The sequence below is a fragment of the Brienomyrus brachyistius genome, unplaced genomic scaffold (genome assembly GCF_023856365.1).
Source record: "Brienomyrus brachyistius isolate T26 unplaced genomic scaffold, BBRACH_0.4 scaffold55, whole genome shotgun sequence".
In the NCBI taxonomy this organism is placed as follows: domain Eukaryota; kingdom Metazoa; phylum Chordata; class Actinopteri; order Osteoglossiformes; family Mormyridae; genus Brienomyrus; species Brienomyrus brachyistius.
In genome coordinates, this window is record NW_026042330.1 from 854,973 (window position 1) to 868,489 (window position 13,517).

At 42.9% G+C, this 13,517-nt stretch overlaps 1 protein-coding gene across 1 annotated transcript; it reads left to right on the forward strand.

Annotated features, from left to right (window-relative positions):
- The first annotated feature begins 8,809 nt into the window (after positions 1–8,809).
- neurod2 (neuronal differentiation 2) lies at positions 8,810–13,315 on the forward strand. Its single transcript, XM_049001085.1, has 2 exons — positions 8,810–9,484; positions 12,152–13,315. The coding sequence occupies exon 2, from the start codon at positions 12,159–12,161 to the stop codon at positions 13,245–13,247; it is 1,089 nt and encodes a 362-aa protein (XP_048857042.1). The 5' UTR covers positions 8,810–9,484; positions 12,152–12,158; the 3' UTR covers positions 13,248–13,315.
- The last annotated feature ends 202 nt before the right edge of the window (positions 13,316–13,517 follow it).

Consider the following 13,517-nt stretch of genomic DNA (forward strand, 5'->3'; position numbering starts at 1 on the left):
CATAATGAGATAGCTGGCATGCATGCGACAGAGCTGCAGCTGACAGATCAGGGAGTGACAGCATTGCTATAAACTGACTGGCTGTGAGTGGCTAGTGTGTGCTGCAGCTGATGTAGTAATGTACTCGTAGTAGTGTACTCGTGCTTGGTAGTCTGCATAGTGCAATAGTACAATAGGACACATTACGTGTTGTTTCAGGGTGGCTGGTAAAAGCTGATATTTGGAGCAACCTCTAAATAATTTTCAACTGTCTTCAAATTTTCAGTGTTTACTTACATTTTCTATTGTAATAAGGGCATCATATTTCTGATTCAGTATAAGCAACATGGAATTTTACTGTGTAACAGTGGACCACCCTAATATATATATTCATTTTTTTGTTCATTTGGACATGTGCTTAGGATCACTGTCTGGCTGGAAGATCCAATGATAGCCCAGTTTTCGTTTCCTGGCAGAGGTAGCCAAATTTTTATTTAAAATGTCCTGGTATTTCATGGAGTTCATAATGCAATGTACCCTAATGAGGTTTCCAGGGCCTTTGGAGGAAAAACAACCCACAATATCATAGAACCTCCACCATATTTTACATTTGGGATAAGGTTCATTTCATTATATCCATCCCTCTTTTTACACTATACCTTATGTTTATTGCCAAAAAGCTCCATTTTTGTTTCATCATACCATTGAATTTGGTTCCGGTCAAAGTTGTAGTACTGTTTCGCAAATTCCAGGTGCTTACGTTTGTGGTTAACTGACAAAAAAAGCTTTTTCTGGCATACCTTCTGAATAATCTGTTAGCATGAAGGGGGTGTCTGATATTTTTTTCAGAGACGTGGTAAACCCAAGATTTTACTTGGTATTGTAATTCACCAACAGTCATCCTTGGTGATTTTTTTGCCTCTCTTATGATCCTCCTCATTGTGGGGGAAAAATAAACTTGGGTCCTCTTACAGGCAGGTTTGTAACAGTTCCAGTTGTTCTCCACTTTTTTATTATTGCCCTAACAGTAGAAATAGACATTTTAAGGCAAGTAGCTATTTTTTTAAAACCCATTCCCTGAGTTATGAAGGTCAACACACTTCTCCCTCATTTGATTTGTATGTTCTCTTATCTTTCCCATGGTGATGGATGACTAAAGGAATTTGGGAATTTGTCATCTCATGTTCATATTCCTGTTAACCAAGAAATCATGGATAACAGCTTGAAGGTTCCTATTCACTCCACTCAACTCAAGTTGTAAAATTTACAGGAGAAACATGCTTCACTTACATTGTGTTCACTATAATTTCAAGGGGTGCCAATAATCGTGGCATTTGCGTTTTTGTTATAGATATTAATTATTTCTTTGTTAAGGATTTTTTTCCTTTGAATAAATTTATATTAATTAAAGGTTGGATTTTTTTTCTCAATTTTTCAGTGTGAGATGAAGCTGCTTCTCCAAAAGCTGCTTCTCCAATTTTTCTAACTGTTTTTACAAATCTTTACAAGGTGTGCTAATAATTCTGGAGGGCGCTGTAGTTGTCTATACAAACTAGTTGTAATTAAGGTGAGACAGTGCAAACCACAAAGATGTCCAAGTCCCCATATAGAAGAGTCCTCAAATGGCACTGCTTTCCAATCATCAGGCCCATGCTACTCCTCTATCTTGGACTGCCTGCACCACCTCCTGGTAGAGTTTTGCTATCTCTCTTGTGCTGCATCGCTGGCAGTTGGAACAGTTTCTGCCAGTTCCACTGCTGGTCACCATCTTGCCAGAAGGTCACTGCATTCGCACCGAGGCGGAGTGTGGCTGTGGGCACATTGATGAGTGCCCTCTGGTGAGACAGCAAGGCCATCCCTATGATCATATGATGCAAACATCCGGAATGTCAACGAGCCACAACTTTTATTTAATCGTTCACCCTGCCACCATGATTCAGAGCCACCTCCTCCCTTCATTGGTGTGCACATGCCGGTGACAGATGCAAGCTGGATGTCTGTTTCTTCCCACCTTGGTGGGCCTGCTGATTGTGTCTTGGAGGGCACCTGGGCAAATGAGGGTGATGATGCATTCTATATCCAGCAGAGGTCAGCAATGGATTTCCTCCATGACATGATCCATATAAAGACCACACTCATGGCCTAGCAGGCCCACTTGAAAATACAAGGATGAGGGCTTGTTGGTTGAGTGATGTGGGCAATGTCTTTTCCTGATCTGCAATGAGTTTATCCAAGAGGTTGGGGTGTGGCAAGAAAAGGCTCAAAGGGCTCTTTTCCACTGTAACAAGATTTCAGGGTGTTCTTTGCCACGATCCCACTGCTTCCGCTATAGGTGATATTGTCTTGCTCCAGGGCTGCAATTAGCTCTTCCTGGCACATGTGCTGGGCAACAGGTGTGGCAAATTAGACTTAATGGGTCATCCCAAGAACAAATAACTCTCAGCTCCTAGGACTCCCCTTACGTTTGCTGCTACTTCCTTCTAACGGCAGCTTGAAACCCGGGCTTGTTGGAGTCTCGTAATTAAGTTATTCATTTTATCAATGACCTGGCATCCCACTTCTGACACCAGTGTAACCAATCAAGGGCTGCTAGTCATTTATTTAATGAAAACAGAGATGCTCCTATTAAAAAGCAAACAGTTTCACTTAATTATAGCACAGTCCCAGATATATCCAGCAGCGAAACAGACAGGGAACTCAAACATTAACATAATGCTCACACTTGAGGTAGTTACTAATGGAAACACACTTTTTTGGTAATTCATTGAATGGTTGCAACACTTATTATTCACAGCACTAATACACGGACACACAAGGCATGCCAGCAACCAGAATAATTCGTTATTTACGCTGTGACACGGTGCTACAATATATATATTGATCATTCTTTTGAATTAGATTGTGCTCCACATAGGGGCGGCATGGTGGTGCAATGGTTAGCGCCGTTGCCTCACACCTCTGGGACCCTGGTTTGAGTCTCCACCTGGGTGACATGTGTGTGGAGTTTGCATGTTCTCCCCATGTCGTCGTGGGGTTTCCTACGGGTACTCCGGTTTCCCCCCACAGTCCAAAAACATGCCATATGTATGTGTGTATGGTGTGTGGAGTGGTGATGAGGACAAATTCATAAGGTACGCATATATAGGGGTCCTTTCAAAAAAAAATTTTAAATGCAGTTGAAGTCTACAAGTCTACAGACACAAGATGCTGATACACATTGATATATTAATTCATATTAAAGTAAGATATGGGCTTTCCTCAAGGGTACAACAGCAAAACCTCAACCTTGTTCCTTTCTCCTAGTAAGCCGCTTACCCTGTATAGTCGTATATGCTTCACATCCTAAACCGCAATAGGACGGTAATATACTAAGAAGAGATGTCGCCAATGTACCGTTTTAAGACCTGAAAAAGGTCTCGGAGATATTGTTTTAAGATCGGAACTTTAAATAATCCATAATATATAATATATAAAATATCTATAATAGATTAACTTTTCTTCACTTCTACTGTTTCGAAAGATTCACCATATAGAAATTACTAAAACATAATGGCCAAGAAATTGAAGGGTGTTAAAAATTCCTTGGAATATATAAATCTAGAGTCATCCACAAAAACGTGATGGTCGCCATTAAAGAAACAAATACAATTATAATCATGCAGGGCATAAATGTATTTTGTGACATTTAAAATCTGGCAATCTGTTCACACATCTGGACTACTGAAATTTCACATAAAGATGGTTCATTTTATTCACGTTTGTACGTATACGCGTGTTTGCGCTGCGATTTTAGATGTAATTTAATTATTAGTCTATGCTCAATTATTATCTCACATCTATTCATGAATAATATATATAGTTTTGTTTCTATCCGTATAAATAATACACAATTAAAATAATTTGAAAGTGGAAATCCCACAAGAATTCCTCTGGTAAAATAATTGGTTGGAATCTATTCAAGCCCTTGAAAACAGAAAATCAACTGAACAAATCAGTGGATATATGTACTTTTATTGACCAAAAGAACTGGCAATAAACGTGTACAGTTCCATTTGAGTAACAGATAGATGAAAGAAAGTTAAATAATATAACTATATGAAATTTTGATGTTGTTAGTATATTTGGGATCAATAAAATAAGCACTTATTTAATTTCCTGTCAGGGTCAGCCACTGTTGTCCCACTCTTTGTCCCTTCCCCATTTGGCCAGCAGGCATTGCTGGTCACCCTGTCCCTTGTGTTGGCAGTCGTCGTGTTTTCCCCAGCTCCCTGTCGGCCGCATAACTCAACTTGTTGAGCATGTGGTTGTCTGTGAACCCTTCTGTCCTGTGTTCGCATCCCACCTCCTCTGTTTTTGTATTTGTTCCTAGTGTTTTCTTTTGTATGAGTTTTTCTAGTTCCCATGTCTGGTGATTTTTGTATTCTGTTTTGGGGTCTTGTTTTGAGCCCTATGTTTTATTGGGTTTTGTTACTCCGAGTGTTAGATTCTGTTTTTCCTGTTTTCTTGGTTAGTTCTTAGTTTCCCTGTTTTAGTTACTTTGAGTTAATCTCATCTGTCCTGTGTTAGTCTTGTTACCACTTTTAGTTTCAAATGAAGTGTGGCTCACAAGACCCCTAATGAAGAAAAAGATATTGGATCCACAGTTTCCCTTGCCCGGACGTGGGTCACGGCCCCCCCGGAGCCAGGCCTGGGGGTGGGGCTCGATGGCAAGCATCTGGTGGCCAGGCCTGCATCCTTGGGGCCTGGTCGGGCACAGCCCGAACAAGGCACGTGGGCCCCCCCTTAAATGCGCTCACCAGCTATAGGAGGGGCCATAGGGGTCGGGTGTGATGTGAGTTGGGTAGTGGCCAAAGGTGGGGACCTTGGGGGTCCGATCCTCGGTTGCAGAAGCTAGCTCTAGAGACATGGAATGTCACCTCTCTGATGAGGAAGGAGCCTGATCTGTTGTGTGAGGTTGTGAAGTTCCGGCTAGATATATTTGGGCTCACCTTGACGCATAGCTTGGGCTCTGGAACCAGTCTCCTTGAAGGGGTTGGACCATTTTCCATTCGAGTTCCCCACACAAGAGGGTAGCTTCCCTTCTCCTTCGGGTGGGGGGATGGGTCCTGACTGTTGTTTGCGCTTATGCGTGGCAGTTCAGAATACCCACCCTTTCTGGAGTCCTTGGAAGGGGTGTTGGAGAGCACTCCTCCTGGGGACTCTTGTTCTGCTGGGGGACTTCAATGCTCACGTGGGCAATGACAGTGAGACCTGGAGTGGAGTGATTGGGAGGAACGCCCCCCCCCCCGAATATGAACCAAAACGGTGCTTTGTTGTTATTGTGCTCGTCACGGATTGTCCATAATGAGCACCATGTTCAAGCATAAGGGCACTTGGCATCAGGACACCCTAGGCCGCAGTTCGATGATCGACTTTGTAGTCGTGTCGTTAGACTTGTTGCCGAATGTTTTGGACACTCGAGTAAAGAGAGGGGCGGAGCTATCAACTGATCACTACCTGGTAGTGGGTTGGCTCCACTGGTGGAGGTGAAAGCCGACCAGGCCTGCCAGGCCAAAGCATATAGTGAGGGTCTGTTGGGAACGTCTGGCAGAATCCCGTCAGGAGGAATTTCAACTTTTACCTCCGGCAGAACTTCGCCCATGTCCTGGGGGAGGCGGCGAACATTGACTCTGAATGAGCCATGTTCTGCGCCTTCATTGTGGCAGCTACCGGCAGTCCAAGCTGTGCTGGCAGCCTGGCAGTTTCGGAGGTTGCTGAGGTAAAAACTCGGGTGTGGGAGGAGTTTGGCGATGCCATGGAGAACGACTTCCAGACGGCTTCGAGGAGATTCTACTCCACCATCCGGCGGCTCAGGGAGAGAAAGCGGTGTAACATTAACACTGTTTATGGTAGGGATGGGGTGCTGCTGACCCCAGCTCGGGATGTTTTGGGTCGATGGGGGTAGTACTTCGAAGACCTCATCAATCCTACTGACACACCTTCCAATGTGGAAGCAGAGTATGGGGACTTAGGTGTGGACTCCCCTATCTCTGGGGCGGAGGTCGCTGAGGTGGTTAAAAAGCTCCTCAGTGGCCAGGACAGAGGGGTGGATGAGATCCACCCGGAGTTCCTTAAGGCTCTGGATGCTGTGGGGCTGTCCTGGTTGACACGCATCTGCAGCATTGCATGGACATTGGGGGCAGTGCCTCTCGACTGGCAGGTGGTGGTGATCCCCCTCTTTAAGAAGGGGGACCGGAGGGTGAGCTCCAACTATAGGGGAATCACACTCCTCAGCCTCCCTGGTAAGGTTTATTCAGGGGTTCTGGAAAGGAGGTTCCGCCAGATTGTCGAACCTCTGATTCAGGAGGAGCAGTGCGGTTTTCACCCTGGCCATGGAACAGTTGACCAGCTCTATACTCTCCGCAGGGTTTTGGAGGGTTCAGGGGAGTTTGCCCAACCAGTCTACATGTGTTTTGTGGATTTGGAGAAGGCATTTGACCCTGTCCCTTAGGGAGTCCTGTGGGGGGTGCTCTGAGAGTATGGGGTGCCGGGCTTCCTTTTAAGAGTGGTTTGGTCCCTGTATGAGTGGTGCCAGAGCCTGGTCCACATGTGCGACAATAAGTCGAACTTGTTTCCAGTGAGGATTGAACTTCTCCAGGGCTGCCCTTTGTCACCAATTGTGTTCATAACTTTTATGGACGGTTAGTTAGGTGCAGCCAGGGCATTGAAGGTGTCCGGTTTGGTGACCTCAGGTTTAGGTGTCTCCTTTTTGCAAATGATGTGGTTCTGTTGGCTCTCACTGGGACAATTCTCAGCCGAGTGTGAAGTGGCTGGGATGAGAATCAGCACCTCCAAAACCAAGACTATGGTCCTCAGTCAGAATAGGGTAGAATGCTCTCTCCGGGTCGGGGATGGGGTCCTCCCCCAAGTGGAGGAGTTTAAGTATCTTGGCATCTTGTTCTCAAGTGAGGGAATGATGGAACGGGAGACTGACAGGCGGATCGGTGTGACGTCAGCAGTGATGTGGGAGCTACATCGGTCTGTCATGGTGAAGAAATAGCTGAGCCAAAAGGCAAAGCTCTCAATTTACCAATCAATCTATGTTCCAACCCTCACCTATGGTCACGAGCTGTGGGTATTGACCGAAAGAACGAGATCACAAGTGCAAGTGGCCGAAATGAGTTTCCTCCACAGGGTGGCTGGGCTCCTCCTTAGAGATAGGGTGAGGAGCTCAGTCATTCGGGAGGGACTCAGAGTAGAGCCGCTGCTCCTCCGCATTGAGAGGAGCCAGTTGAGGTGGCTCAGGCATCTGATTAGAATGCCTCCTGGATGCCTCCCTGGTGAGAAACTGGGAGGAGGCCACGGGGAAGACCCAGGACACGCTGGAGGGACTATGTCTCTTGGTTGGCCTGGGAATGCCTCCGAATTCCCCCGGAGGAGCTGGATGAAGTGGTCGGGGAGAGGGAAGTCTGGGTTTCCTTGCTGAGACTGCTGCCCCCGCAACCCAACCTTGGATCAAGTGGGAGATGATGGATGGATGGATGGATGGATGGATGGATGTGTAAAACAATATTTTATTTCTGCAATATAATTATGGAATTCAATTTACTGCAACATAACTTTTTAGTTAATTTGTTATGTAATAATCAATTCAGTTGAACATTCTTGGATTTTGCTTATAACTGTAATTTACACAAATGCGTGCCTGTTTTGCTTATGACTTAAAACTACAGAACTATCCTGACAGACTGTGTACTAACATTTATCTCTGTATCTTTCTTTTTTCCCTTCAGTGTCTCATTTCCGCAAGTATCTGGGAAGTCCTTCACAGGACGATTTTTCTTCTAACTAGCTGAACCACTAGAGAGCCCCCATGCTGGTCCACACAGGCCCCAAAAGATTATTTATTTTCACGAAAACCCATTTACATTTGATTTGATTGCAGAATCACCATTTCACCTCTGCATGGAAAGTTAAGCGTCTATAAATCTGGGCTTGCTTTCACTGGAATTTCTATAGGCAATTCAATAACGATTACCAGAACTTGTTGAAAATCATCTACGATACACTGCTGAGGCATGGCCCACACACACATAATGCATTTAGCTAATGTGTATCTTGGTCTTGACTGCAACTTGAAAAGGAGCACACTGCCACCAGACATTGAAGGCAACGGCATCGATTTAGGGGTATCATTGTGGGAGTGTGTGCTTAGTGGTCCCCATCAATGTTGAAACAAAAATTACACCCTTCAGGAGTACCTCTCCTCTTGGAATGGCACCAAATGTGCCTTCTATAATGCCACCATAAGATCGCTGCTGTGACTGCTATTTGTTCTATACCTCCAGGTGGCAAAGCATTGACACATTTGTTGCAGCTTAGCCATCAGTGGGGATGTAATTTCATAATGCTTCAGGTTTGTAGTGATATTTCTCAGCAACACTCTGACTGGCTAGTAATTAGCACCATAGATCTTAGTGCTTTTCTGTATCATTTTAATTACTCATTGAAAGTCCTGTTATTGCCATGGCCTTTATCTCAGGAACAATAACAAGCTATAATTGGGAAAATGGTACCTGGAGTTGAATAATATGAGAAAGAGCTAGCTTGTGACATGTTGCCTGTGTTCTTTGTAGGCATGTCACCCCTGTCTATTGGGTGCTCAGAGTTCTGCCACCAGGAGCTCATGCTGTCTTCATGCGTCACCAAGACCCTGAGCCAGCACACCTGGGTCCCCCCATCCTTGCTGTGCTGGCAGCCTGGCAGCGCCTGTAGGCACCCCCAGCCTCACTCTCAAAACACATAGAGCCTCATTCATTGCTCTGTTTATATGCCTGGGATTTACATTTGTCTGCTTAGCGAACGGATCAGTCTGTTTAAATGTCTATTTATGCATTATTCTACGATTACAGAGAAAACGATTTAGAGGGTGGCTTCTTTCACAGGACCTAAAACACAATTAATTTTCTAAACATTGTATGTGTTTTGATCCCATGAAGAACACAGAACCGTTTTTGATTTCTGTATGGATTTAATTTTTTTTCCGACCTGCTATTGAATATGTACACACACACACACACACACACACACACACACACACACACACTCACACACACACAAAAATCCGTATGGACTAACCATTTTTGTCATAATCTTGGGGTAAATCAGCCTATTTTTGGATGCTTCCCTTTCTGTATTTCTCTGTTAAACTCTTTCTCTGCCACTCTTTCTGGATTCGTGAGCGCGAGCGTTGTGACAGATGGCGAGTCCCTCTTCCCTCGGGAGGGCAATCTCTCCGAATGCAGGCGCATGTCAATCACCGACCCTCATGTGATGGCTTTTACCAGTGACGTGCCAACCATATGGCCTGGCATCATGGCTGGTATGTAACCCTGCCTGGTAGTGATGCCACACTGTCTCGGATAGCACTCAGAAGCAGATAACCGCACCTATAGGAGAGTTCTCCCGTGGTCCCTAAAGATGGTGTAAACACACGCGCTTTCACCCTTAAAGAGCTCCCGCGGAGGTAAGTAGAACTAAGAATTAAACATATGGAGGACCGAATGCACAACTGGGAAATTAATTAATTAATTAAAATGCATAAATAATGCCTATGTCCTTTAAAGCTTGTTCTTCCCATTTTTATCTCTGCGTATACTACTTTATTTCCATTGTTTCTGCACCCTTTATTGAGCATTGTCTTTGATTACTTTCACATAGGTTTCGCCTTTCTTTCTATTTGCAATATTTTAAGTTTTGCGGAGAAAATACCATTGGCATGCCTCGATTTGTCTGTCTTAATAGGCGTACAATTCAGTATGTCATGCTTTCCTGGCTCGGAGAACTGCCGTACGGACCAATTCACAGTGCTGCGGAATACACGGACATAGTTCTCTTTTATTTGGGTTTCTAATTTCGTCTTTTACAAACACGGAAATTATTCCTCGGCCAAAGTTTCTTTGGCGGCGCTTTTAACGCAAGAGCAACATTATTTGGTTGAAATTGGAGTATGACAGAATGACTATAGAAAACAATCTTTCACTTTTTCTTTTGCTTTTTATCACGGAACCTCTCATCTCCGGTTGAGAATTAAGTCTTATTGACAACATTATCTAAAGGTTCATCCTGGAAAAATTGAGGAGGTCTAGGGTATCATGAGGGGTGTTTTAAGCCAGTTACGGACTGTTCACCCGGGGGTATATAATTACAGGATAACTGATATATAATATATAAAAGTGATTGTTCGTTTTATGTTTTGTGATATATGCTCCAGTATATTTAAAACCAAATTATATCCTACCGCATTCTTCAATTCATTTAGCCTAATTTATGAGACCGGATCTTTGCTGTATATAAATTTGAAGCTGATCAAACGATAAAAAAATTCCCGAAATTTCGGCCTGAAATACTAGTACGCATTTCCGGGAAAGGATCCTGAAATAGTTTGATTTAATTTTGCAGATGTATCGAACGTTAATACACTGATCTGAGCCTTTGCCTACAGAATGGCCAGGAGCCATGCACCGCCGTGTACTTAATTTTGTATTTCTAAAATGCTCACTAAGTAGCACGCAGTACTATTATCTTAGTATCTATTTAAAAACAGTACCTCATTTTACACACACACACACACACACACACACTGTCCATCATCATCATCATTATCATCCATAGTATATCCTCGTATTAGACCGTTTAAAGAAGCTGATGTTATGGTGTAAATAGCACCTTGTAAGACTGAAATAACTCATTGATAGTCGCAAGCACCGACATTTATATTTTTTTTAATTATGGCCTCATTTAGTTTTTTTGTTTGTTTTTCTATTTAGTTTTTTTAATGCAGTGAGTTTAGAATGACTGGAAAATGAAATATTTCCCATAATATTAGAGTTCCAATACTAATTACACAGAGAAATAAAATAAATAAATAAGTAAAATTACATTAAATTAAGGATAAATTTAAAAATCATTAATTTTCGTTTTCTTTGATTATTGAATGTAACATAAGAAGACATTGAATTAGTACCCTGGATTCGCGAGTAATATTTGTACAGATTAATGATCATATAAAATCATTTAGAATATATGTTTTAAACGTCCATTACTTGCTTCTGTTTAGAATATTTCAAATCGGTCCTGTGAAGGAATTGACGAACATATGTTACAAAACGAGCTTTTTCCTGATCATATAATCAAAATATATGATTTTAAAAAGAAAACTAATTTAAATGTATGGATCCGCTCTATGCAGGACTGGAGAAATGTTACGCTTGAGAAATGCTAGGCTTGGGCACTCATAAGTCGAACTGAATCCTGAATATGACCAGCTTGGTGACCTAAGAACCCCTGAGATATCACCTGTGATTTTCTTTAATAACATCAACAGTAGTCTGGAGGCTACAACACTTGCGTATTATTATGCAAAAAGTTAAAGAAACTTGCTTACCAAAAAGTAAAATATACCTTTTGTATGCGTACGAATATTCCAACTAGACCCAAACCTCTAAATACATCACACATTTCGTGATACAATGTATATAAACCGCACGTCAAAAGATTGTGAGGATGAGAAGAAATATGGTCTATGACGCATTTTTTCGAGCTGTGTTGGAATGTTGCCAAGACAGAAAGAAGGAGTGAAGGGGTTGGGGACGCCCCGCTTCACACGGCGCCCCACGAGATCGTTAATGGGGCTCGTGCAGCTGCGCGAGGGCACCGGAGAGGACGTGGCGGACATCAGGGAATTAAAGAGACGATCTGCCTGACTATATCTCTAGGAATTGTGCTCTAAGACAGTTGTTCTTGTTATATTTAATCATTTAATTCTTATATAGCAATATATTAATGAATGTCTTATATTGTTGTATATTCTCTGATTCAAGCTTTATTATACTCTATTTTGTTTCCTTAGTATACGCCCAGCTACATAACTAACGGCTGCCTTGAATTGTGCTGTAAATAAATATCAATTGTTTTTGTATCACTCTGCATGTCAGACCGAAAATTAGTTTTTACAGCCATTCTCAACAGACAACATGTAGGCTGTTATGTATCCATAATACTGTTTTTTTTTATAAGAATCATTTTACTGTACTTTGTATATTTCAGAAGAGATTCAATATTTAAACTGCAAATTTAGCTACAAAATAAGCTAATATTTCCTTTTTATGACAATGCATTCTATGTCTTCTAGTGCCGCCATGTTGACAAGGTTATTCAGTGACCCCTCTCTGCTGCCTGAAGTTCATAAATTCTCAGGATGGGTGGATGATAGCGGCAGTGAAGACTCCAAGACCAAAGATGATGACCAGGAACACTGTCGTTTGGGCTTGGACGATTTGGAGGATGGGGACATTAGAGGAGGGAGCAGTCGTGCACAGTCTGAAATAGCTGGGGAGGATGAAGAAGACGAAGAAGTTGAAGAGGAAGAAGGGGGAGATGAGACTGAAGGAGATAGACCAAAAAAACGAGGCCCGAAAAAGCGTAAGATGAATGAAGCGCATATGGAACGCTCTAAGGTGCGCCGTCAAAAAGCCAACGCACGAGAAAGAACACGTATGCATGACTTGAACTCAGCATTAGACAACCTGCGTAAAGTGGTGCCGTGTTACTCCAAAACGCAAAAACTTTCCAAGATAGAGACCCTCCGTCTAGCAAAGAATTACATCTGGGCCTTGTCTGAAATCCTTCGCAATGGTAAAAGACCAGATGTGGTATCCTATGTTCAGACTCTGTGCAAAGGCCTTTCTCAACCTACTACAAATCTAGTAGCTGGTTGTCTGCAGCTCAACTCCCGCAATTTCTTAACCGAGCACTGCCAGGAAGGGGGGCGCTTCCATGGACCCAACCCCTCAATCTCCATGCACCCCTATGCTTACCAGTGTTCTCGTCTCTCAAGCCCCCAGTGTCAATCTGGCTCAAACCCACATTCTTTAAGAAATCATGTGTACTGTTCAGTGTATGACCCGGGCTACACCGGGAGTGGATCTCCAGAGTACAACAGTCCAGATTATGAAGGACCCCTCAGCCCACCAATATGTATCAATGGAAATTTTTCTTTAAAGCAACAGGAGTCAACCTCACCTGATGCAGAGAAGAGTTATCACTATTCTATGCATTACTCAGCCCTTCCTACTTCACGACCTGCCACTGCCCACAATGTTGTGTTCAGCTCTTCAGGAGTGCGCACCGGTGTCCATTCTGAAAATGTACTGCCTTATCACGACATGCACTTGCACCATGAAAGGGCACCTGTCTACGAAGAACTGAATGCCTTTTTCCACAACTGAGTAGCGGACCCCATTCCCTATTATGTGAACAACTGAACCATTAAACATATATTTTAAAAGAACTGTAACCATGCTTCACCCTTGGTCTTTGCACTATTTATTTATTTATTTATTTATTTATTTATTGTGGGTGTGATGTGCGGTTTCTTTAATTTTGTTTTTAGCTGTGACAATCCTGAGCTGTCATGTAGTGTTCTGTTCGGGATATTAAAAAAGATGTTCTTTTAAAATCTTCATACATATGAAGAGAAGTTTTGAAATAGAGAATTT